The sequence below is a fragment of the Nipponia nippon genome, unplaced genomic scaffold (assembly GCF_047370975.1).
Source record: "Nipponia nippon isolate SJK-2023a ecotype South Korea unplaced genomic scaffold, ASM4737097v1 scaffold_2, whole genome shotgun sequence".
Lineage (NCBI taxonomy): Eukaryota > Metazoa > Chordata > Aves > Pelecaniformes > Threskiornithidae > Nipponia > Nipponia nippon.
Genome location: NW_028262336.1, coordinates 108,662,480 through 108,672,374, shown reverse-complemented (window position 1 = coordinate 108,672,374; position 9,895 = coordinate 108,662,480). Strand labels below are relative to the sequence as shown.

At 55.8% G+C, this 9,895-nt stretch overlaps 1 protein-coding gene across 1 annotated transcript in view; it reads right to left on the bottom strand.

The window, feature by feature from the left end:
- Positions 1-8,126: 8,126 nt before the first annotated feature.
- Positions 8,127-9,895, bottom strand: part of FLT3 (fms related receptor tyrosine kinase 3) — a 43,500-nt gene continuing 41,731 nt past the window's right edge. Inside the window, exon 24 of the mRNA XM_087757201.1 lies at positions 8,127-9,472. Coding sequence (XP_087613327.1) covers positions 9,338-9,472 — 135 coding nt within the window. The 3' untranslated portion in view covers positions 8,127-9,337. The remainder of the gene's footprint in view (positions 9,473-9,895) is intronic.

The following is a 9,895-nucleotide window of genomic DNA, read 5'->3' as shown; positions in this document are numbered from 1 at the left end:
CTTTAACTTTTCACCCTGAACGGGGACAATGCGAGACGAGGTTTGCATATTCGCATCTTTTCCCATGACACAGCGAAGAAACCTTTCACCCGCCGAGAAAAAATGGATGGGGACGGGAGCGTCCCCCCGTTTTCCCAGCACGGAGCCGCGCAGCACCGGCCGTGCCCGCCGGCTCTCCCGGGCGCCTGGGGCGGGTGCGGCTGGGTCCTGCCGGGGCTCACCCACGGGCCCCGCACTACCCCGGCCACGCGTGTCCCGGGCCTTCCCTGAGGAGATCGGCTGGCCGTGTCCCAGGGGTATTTTTCCTTCCCCGTGGGTGGCTCTTCTGCAGACCGAGGAGTGTCCCTCCCTCGCTCACTGAGACGGGGCGTTTTGCAGCTGAGGGCGGATTTCGGCTCTGCAGAGGCAGATCTCCCTGAAAATCTCCCTCTCCTTCCCCTCGCTCCCCCGGGCCCTTTGGTGCTGAGCGTGGGAGCTATGCTTTAACCCGAGTGGGAGTAGTTCAGCCACGTTTCCCAAAGCATCCGGGAGGGTCCCGCGTCAGTGGCCCTGGGGGGCTCAAGGAGGGAAGGATGGAGCATCGCTCCCGGGGAAGAGACCACGGGCAGCCCCCTCGGAGCCGCCGTGGGTACCCGGCTGCGAGGAACGGGGTGCCCCCACCCTGCACACAGCCGGTGACGCTGTGCCTGCGCCCACCCCGTGTTGTCGTTCGCAGACTGTCGCTGACGGCCGCGGTTGCGACCCGACGACAACAGCAGCACAAGAGCAGGGATGCGGGGAGGCCTGTCAGCCGCCTGCTCCGGAGGGGATTTCTCTCCCCGCTGCCCACTCCCACCATCACGCCTGACCCCCGCCCCGCCGGTGGGTAACGGGGAGAGGGAGCGGGGCTCGCAGCCCCCAGCGCTCTCTGAGCGGGAGACTGAAACGGAACTCTGGAAAAGAAATGCTGCGTCCCTTCAGCGTAATCGCCTCTCCCGATAAGCACCGACACAGCCGATCTACGCGGATTTGAATTTGATGATGCCATAAACGGAGGAAGTGGCCATTAAAATGACAAACTCTGAACATATTGTATTAAAACGCACCAAAACCCTCGCAAACCCCGAACCAGCCCGGTTCGGTGCCAAGGCTCCATCCATGAATCCCTGGCAGGCAGGTGGCATCGCTTGGGGGTGAGACCCGACGCCAGCCCCAGCTGGCGGGGCTGGGGACGGAGGAGAGCCCCGGGGCTCCGGCGGAGGCTCCAAGGCAGCACCGCGCCCGCCCGGCCTTGCAGGGAGCGCACCGCTCCGCTCCCCCCGGCCCGGCTCTGCCTTTGTCCGCCGGACAGAGAACCCAGCTGCCTCCCGAGCACGGGGAGGACTGGGGAGACCGGCCTCTGCCAGCCGTGTCCTCCCCGGGGCGGTGGCGAGGAGGGGACGAGGCCCGCGGCCCCCGCGGAGGGATGCTCGGGAGCATCCCCCGCCGCCCCACAGCTGCCCCCCGTTCCCGGCCCGCCGCAGCGACCTGCCGGGCGGCTGGGGCGGGGGACGCTCTGCCCCCCGGCCCCTCTTGTCTTAAACCGAGAGGGACCCCGAGCTGCGCATACCCCGAGCCTGCGTGCCTGGGGGCTGGCCCGGCTTCCTTTCGTTGCGACTGGGGCAGGATTTGTCCCCCATCTCGCCCCCCAGCGATCGGGGCTTCCCGAGGGGTTTGAAGAGAGGGGGTGTCTCTCTCCGCCGGGTTTCCCCCCTTTTCTCCCCGCCGTCCTGCAGGCGGGCGGTTTCCCGAGCCGGCCCTGGCAGCTGCCCGCTCCTTCCCTGCCTCCGTCTCGGGGCTTCCCGCCGGCCCCGGCCCAGAGCCGCAGCCCCGGGAGAGGAGCGGAGACCCCGGGACCGGACCTCGGGACCGGACCTCGGGACCGGAGGGCGGGCGAGTCCCTGATCTCTCCCTCTTTGCTTCCTTCGTTTTTTTTTTTCCTATTGCGTTAGATCCGGAGCGGGGAAACGCGACCCAGCGCCTCTCAAGCTGACAAGTGCCTGGTGGGGGCTACCGTTTGCAGGGAAATATCTTTTTTTTTCTTTCCCCCCCTCCACGCTGATCCCTGGATTTGCACCGAGGGGCTGTTTCACCCAGAGCTCCAGCAGACGCTGGGCTCCCCGCCTTCCTCCTTCAGCTCCAGCCTTGCTTCTTGAGCTGAAATAATTATTTCCGAGGGGATCTGCCTGCCCCAGGGGAAATCAGGTCAGCGGCATGATGGCGGAGAAACGCCGGGGCAGGGCGCCCGCTGCCCGCTGCCCGCGCTGCCCGCAGCCGGACACCTCGCTGCGGAGCCGGCGCTCACCGTCGCCTCGGGCCCCGGGGCTGGGGCGGAGCGGGGTGGGCAAGACAGCCCGGGGACCCCCGTCTCGGGCCAGAGACCCCCCCGTAAGCCCCGGGAAGGGCCGGGTGCCGCGCAGCCCCCACGATCCCTCCTCCACCGGAGGACCCTTCCCGGGATGCGGGTTCACCATCTTTATTTCTGATCGTTTTCGGGCTTAAAGAATTTATTTTTCTGTCACTTAGAAGAAGCTCTGGGTGGGGTGGGAGGATCCTCCCCTCTCCCCCCATCTTAACGACACGGAACCGGGAGCTTTGTTTGCAAGGCTTTTTTTTTTTTTAAAAAAAAAAAAAAAAAAAAAAAAGCCTGCTTGAAAGCCCTTTGGTGGCCGAGGAGCGAGAAGGGAAGGAGGAATCGTGTGTTAGTTAGTCCGACCTGTGGAATTTATGACTCCCCCTAAGCACAGACATGATAAGGACTTAGAAAACATCTTGGATCTTTTCAAGCCGGCAGCCCCCGAGGCTTTGATGTAGATTACGTTGCAGAATAACCCAATACTTTTATCGTGGGGTTGATACTCGGCTTGTTTAAGCACATGCCTCTAGGAGTGGGTTAGATGCTAAACGCTCGCTCCCGAGCGGATTCCCGTTGCCGGGAAGGAAGCAGAGATGGGGAAGGGGGGGTGGCACCTTCTGCCAGGCTGGGGCCCCGCCGCCCCGCACCGGCACCCGCCGCGGGCCGCCCCCGCTGCCCCGGCCAGCCCTGCCGCTGCGCACAGGTGCTGTCGGGCCTGAGCTCCCGGCGCCCCGGCTCCCTCCGGGAAACCGGAACGTAAGGAAAGAAAGGGAGGAAAAAGCCAAACTGTGCAGCGGAGGCTTCGTGCAGCCGCAGGCCGGTGGGGATGTCCCCAGCCGCTCGGGTCCAGCGGCCAGAGCCTCCCGGCGAGACGGTCGGTGTGTCCGGGGGGGACCAAGGGCTGATCCCCGTCCCGCTCCCTGGCCCTGTTTACACGGGTTGGGCGTTGCTCTGCTCCCGTAGAAGTCGCTGGTGCACCGCGACCGGAGCCCCCCAGGGACGTCTCTGCTGGCCGGTGAAATCCAGCCTTGGCTGGATTATTATTTTTTTTTAATAGCTTTTTTCAATGGCAAGAGCAGGGAAAACCGCACCCGCGCGCCCCGGCCGCCTTTCCCGCTTGTGCCCGGACCCTGCTGTCGTGTCCCGCCTGGGAAGGCCGGGGCCTGATCCGGTCACGGGAGCCGTGAGTCACCCGGCAGCGCGCACACGCGGGGCGGCCCCGACGGCGCGGCCCCGGCCCCACTCCCGGGGAGGGAGCCCAGGGCTCGGCTGTTATCGCCCCCTGCCCCCCGAGGACACCCCCTCCTCCCCGTGCGGACGCTCCCCGGAGCACGCAGGGCCGCTGTTATCTTCCCCGGCTCGCAGCCCGGCCCCGGCGGCGCCCGGCGGGGGGGACGCGGTGGGAGCGCGGCGCTCCCCAGCCGCACGCTTTCGGCTTTGCAGCGAGGCACAGCCAGGCCGGCCTGGGGAGCCCGGGGCAGGGGTGCCCCCCGGCGCCCCAACCCTCGCCCAGAGCCACGCCACTCCCGGGGAAACCGCAACCCCTGTCCCAGCTGGCGGGACGGTGTCGCTAACACGCGTGTTGGCTCCCACGTCAAGCAAAGCATCAAATTCCAGCTGCAAAATGGTTTGCACACGTTTGCCACCAGCGAGCCCCCGGGCTATCCCCTCCACACCCCCAGGTATAAATATATATAAAATATATATGATATAAAGGGTGATGTCCTCATTGCCTTCCTCACTGATTCATTTCCTACATCTCCCAGCTTTGAAATGTAACCTTCTCCAGGAGGTGATGCACGCCCCGTGGCCGTGGTCTCCCACACGTCTCGACAGCGCTAGTCCTGCCGATTTATCCCCCCAAAGGCCTTCCACGGCAAGATGCTGTGGGGTGGCTGTCCCATACCACCATCTCCCCCATCCCATGTCTCGTGGCAGGCCCAATCCAGCAAACCTGTTCAGTCAGCAAAGGCACAGGGTGACTCTGGCCCACATAGGTGGTTTGCTGTTTGCGAGGTCAAAGGTTCCAAAGGCCATAACTGTATACATCCCTGCAGGGCTGTGGTGTTTTGTGGGCAATATTTTGTGCTACGCAATGTGGGGATCCAAGGCAGAGAGGTGCCAACCGCTTCCTTGGCAGGGAGCAGGCTGAGGGTCCCACATGGGACCTTTCCTTATTCTGGGGCTGTAAGAAGGCCGAGAAGACTCTTCTTCCTCCATGGGCAAACCTGTTCCCTCCAAAACAAACAAAACCCCCTCAGTCTTCTTGGCTCCAAGGAGAAACTGGTGCTTGACTGCTCTCCACCATCTCCCTTTTGCTCCCAGCTGTCTTCTTCTAGTTCCTGGGAAGGAAGAGGAGTCTCATCCCATTTTTTTCTGGTCTGAAAAGAAGCCCCAAAAGGAATGAAAGGTAGGGCCAGGCCCAGGTCTCAGGGCCAGGCTCTCTGCTGTGGTCCACACTGCCATCCTCTGGCTGCTCCCTTCGCGGCTCTGCCTGGCTTTAGCCCCACAGCCCCTTTGCATCCAGGACACCCCCAGCCTGCTTCCCCTGCCGCAGGAGGCTTTTCCAAAGGACACCCCACTCCACATCAGGTAGGTAGTCACTTCTCCAGGAGAAATATGGTGGAAACTAGAGACAAGCACCTCCTTCTTGTTACGATTTGAAGAGATGGCACTGGTGGGACTGGAGGGCTGTGATTAGAAGTAGCATCCAGGCTTTCTTCAGCTGGACGACAGTGAGGTCCCCATGGCATAGGCCATGGAGGGAGGGGAACCCTAGTGCAGCCAGGAGGAGGCACCTCTGGGCACATATGGCAGCCACAGCTAAGTGCCAAATCTTAGCTGCAGTGCAATGGATCACGAGCGGCTGTAGGCAGCATGTGGCAGGAGGAGTGGGTCACTGTCGGGATCTCCCATGGGTTTCCATCCCAGCTAAGCAGTATCTAAACGAACTGAATCCCACCCCAGCCTGTATGTGCCTCTGTGGAGGTAGCCACAGCAGCACCGCCGCTTTTCCACCTCTCTCCAGAGCACAGGTCTTCGAAATCCCTTCTCAGCTGAGATCTGATCCAGACTGTACCTCAAGGCACCTACACTTCTGCTAGGAGTGTTGCTCTATCAGTTTTCCAGCACAGCCTTAAACCCCTAAATTTTAATGTGGCAGTGACCTGCAAGGCAGGATCCCTGATCTGAGCAGCCCCCCTGGTTTATCTCACCCACAGGAAGGATGTCAGCAAGGAGGAATCTGGCCCAGGTCTCGGCCAGCCTGGCTGGAAGGGACTCCTTCCCCACCACACCACAGCCCAACAGATGCTCACCAAGGAGCTGGGCTCACGTCTCACCTCTTTCTGAAATGATTTGTGGTCTCCTCAACCACGGGTCTGGGTGGGTCTTTTGTGCCTCTTTTTAAAGCTGGTTTACTTTGTGCGGCCTAATTAATTAGTCATTGATGGAGGTGGGAAGGAGGCAGCAGCTCACTAGTGCAGCAGTGCATTTAGCTGGGAAGAAGGAGCCCTGTGCCACTGGGTACTTCATCTAGTTCAGTGTCTGGGAAAAGGGTGTTGAGATATGGTGTGCCTCGCTGCATGGTGAATGCCTGTATCTTCAGCTTGCTTTGATTTCTGCACCCCCAAAATATTTCCCAGCAGAAGTGTGGACTCCTAAAAATGACATATCTGCAAATGGCTCTGTAGCAAATATGACCTTGGATGTCTCCATCACCTTTCACATATCTCTGTGAACATGTGGACTGAAAGCCACTGCCAGCCTGCATGACACTTCTGCTCTCCTCTTCTGGTTCAACACATGACTAGCACCAGCTCCTCCCGGAGGGACCTCAGAGAGCCCATCCCAGGTTATCCCAAACCTGACAGTGAGACTTGTGTTAGTGAAACACATCCAGTTTCTCTTGGCTCGGACAGAGAAGGGCCTCCTATTTTTTTAGTGTCTGCTGCCTGTGGCACACGGGCATGGTTGTTTGGGGGACACTGAGGGAGGGGGCTGGCTGTTTCGCACTGGTACCTGGCTCACCCTGTCAGCGCTACGAGGTTTTGGCTGTGGATTCCCTTTGTCCAGCACCATCGTCCCCAGCCCTGCTGCCCCGGCTCTCCTGCAGCTCTGGTCCAGACACCGTGGCTGGCCCAGGCCCGTCTGCTAAGCACCAGCCCGGCTCCTTGTCCCCTCTCCACTACCCGCTCCAGCACCGGGATGCCCGAAAGCCGCTGGAAGCCGCCGGCCGGGAGGCGCCGCGCACCGCGGTCCCGGAGCTCCACCTAGTGCCGGCTCCGGCGGCGGGACCGGGACGGCGGCAGCCCGGGGCCCGCCAGGGGCCAGCCACCCCGGGGCCAGCCACCCCGGGGCCAGCCATCCCTGGCCATCCCGGGGCCATCCACCCCGGGGCCATCCCGCGGGGAGGTCTCCTCGGGGCCGGGCTGCAGGCTCCGCGGTCTGCTTTTGGCAAGGAACAGGGAAAGAAAATTAGGGCCGATTCCTCAACGCGTCTTGTCGTCCAGTTTGGCTTGTCAAATATTTCTTTCTTTCTGTTATTGCTAACAAGGAGAGCGCGGTGTCCTTTGCCTTTCAGCACTTTTAACTGACCTCAACCCCTTCTGTTCCTCGTCTTCCCGGCTTAACGATCATTGAATCTTTGTCAGTCTCTACCTGACTTAATGCATCTAGTTTAGACTAATGGCATCTCTGCTGGAGGTCTTCGAACAATCTTACCTCTCCCCATTCACTACAGAGGGATTTTAGCACTTCCTCCAGAGAACTGGCTACTGGAGGCACAGGTTAGGGGTCCGGGTCCTAACAAGAGAAATGTGGGCATTTTCCTTCAAGAATCATGAAGCTGCATCTTAGACAGCACTGGCTGTGGCTCTGCACAAACCTCAGGAATGGACCAGCGCTTTGCTAAGTTGTGTTGGAAGCATCCTGGAAAGGAAATGTGCTCCTAAAAGATATTATTTTTCCACTGAATACCTCCTGTAGCTTTGTTCCATCCCTCTCTGCTGCGTGGAGAAGTAGATGCACAAGCCTCTACATGTGCAGCCCTTACAGGCGGGTCTTTCTTGTGACTGTGCTTCCTCACAGGGTGCCGTGTTGCTTGAGCTGCTTTTCACGTGTGCATCAAGAGGAGTTTGTGTTAGCTCCAAGGTTCTCTATTTGCCTTTGTATTCCCAAGTCTCAGCTCAGTAGTGATGATGGAGCCAGATGACCTCTGCCCACTCCTTTTTTAATCTTGTGGAAAAGCACTTGACACAACTCCCTGGCATGTTTTAAAGCACATGGGATTCCCATCTGCTCCTCTATGAGCCAAACTCACATCTGCTTTGCTTCCAGGGCCAGCTAGGCTTGGATGCAAGCAGTTCAGCATTAAGCTCCTCGAGCTCTGAAGGCTACAGTGGTTGAAAACTCCTGTCCACACAAGACACTCAGCTCTCGCCTTCCAGCTAGTGCAGGCTGTGTGTTAACAGTGGTTGAAAACTCCTGTCCACACAAGACTGTTAACACTTTGAAATTGTGTTATATGAGTATGTTAAAAGACATATATCTTTTCCAGAAAAAAAAATGCAAGGTTAAAGTTTTATTTCTACATTTCTGAATTATTCTTCAGTGGTTTATATCTGATTAAAAAAATCAATGATTCATTGCTAATTCAACAATGTTAACAAAAATACACAATTCATAATCGCTGTATTACAACATTAATTATTTTCAGACCATGTTAGTAAAAAGCAGCACAGTTTATGTGATAGCATATTCTGTCTAAACAGTTATTCATTTATAACATTTGCCACTGGAAATCCTAACTGCACTTAGCATTTTGTAAAATGTAAAAGAGAAGAAAACTATTAACCAATATATTCTCATCTTGATTCACTGGGATGTAGACAAATGTATCCTGTTAGTCATTACAAAAGCCATATTTACAAATCCCCAAACATCAGCACAAAAATAATGCCTCTTTTTATCTGTATTTAAAAACTATCAAGCCTCTAGTTATTGTACTGGGAGTCTGGGAGAAAGCTAGAGACACGTTCTCTCATTTTATTGCAGCGGGGTTCATACACCCAGGCTGACTTCTGAGAATTGGGAGTGATGATATTACACTCCTAAATTGCTACAGAAGATAATTTCTTTAACATTAAACATTTTTATTTGATATTAAAACACACAACGCCCGAAGAGTGGAATTAGTTACAACTCAGTTGAAGTGAGACTTCTAGTTGGAGACTGTCACCTGGATTTTCTAGACCAGGGAGGCAGAAAGTCATCTCCAAATATCGCTCCTCCTGCTTGTTTGAGATGCTTATTTTTGGTAGAAAGAATCAGTTGCTGTAAGTACCTAGCTCTCATCAGCGAGTGCAGAATGTAGCCTGGATGACTAGAGACCATCTGAGTACCTAAAACTCGATGAAATGAACTCACCTGAACCGGACACCTATCGGGAACTTCAGAGCAATTGAGATGTTCAGGATAAGACAGTCGTACACACTCAGATTTATGGTTCCTTGTAAAACAAGGCTGATTTTCCAAGATGCTGACATCTGGAGACGAAGATGTGAGTAGCACTTCTGGAAATCACATCAGTTCACTTTAGATGCATAGTCCGTGCTTGTAAACATTGACTAAAAAATCCATGGATTTTCTTGTGTTTACTTGAAATATGTCAAGAACAGTCTGAATTCAATGGATTGATTAGAAACCATTTACATAAAACCAGGAAAAAAGATACCCAGTTGTAGAAAGACAGTGAAAAGACCACTGCTTCTCTCTTGTGATAGATGTGTTTGCTGAATTCAAAGAAATGAATTGTGTCTTCTCAAAGTAACACAAATATGGACTGGCCCATAAGAAATGAGAATAGAGCAGCAGTTGGTAACAATTCCTTTTCTTAGTGGTGATAAAAAACACATATGCTACACGGAGTTTATGAAAAGACTGAGATCAAATCCAGAACCCAGATTATTTTTCAACCTGAGAATCTTCATGCTGGAGCACAGTCGGGGATAGCAGAGATTCCTCATCCCTGCTCACATGTTCTTTGGTTTTGATGCTGGAATTGTGTGTAGAAACATTTTCCTTCATATTCTGGTAAACCTAGAATTGGGAAAAGGAAGTAAAAGATATCTTCTGTTATTACTGACTGTACTTGGTAAACTGCTTTTCTCCCTGTGAAGCAGGCACGTGTAAGGTACAGCCCACCTCCTCTTGAGGGAGAATCACACATACTGGCCCATTACTTCCCACTGACTCCAAAGGGAGTCCAGACAACTGCTTAAGTGAGATGGATCGTATCTAGCCAAGAAGAGCTGGGTTGAGGAAGGGCACCGGACCGCAAAGGAGGTTTTTTTCCTAGGTACAGCGCTTTGAAGTTGCTCATCAGTTTGCCTCTACACTCAGCAACTTCTGCTAGGCTAACAGCCTGCAGAGAGGCTTGAGGCTGCAAAGGCACGAGTCATTATAGCCCTCCACATCCCAAAAGGTTATCAAGGACACTGCACTGGGAAATAGTGTCTAGCC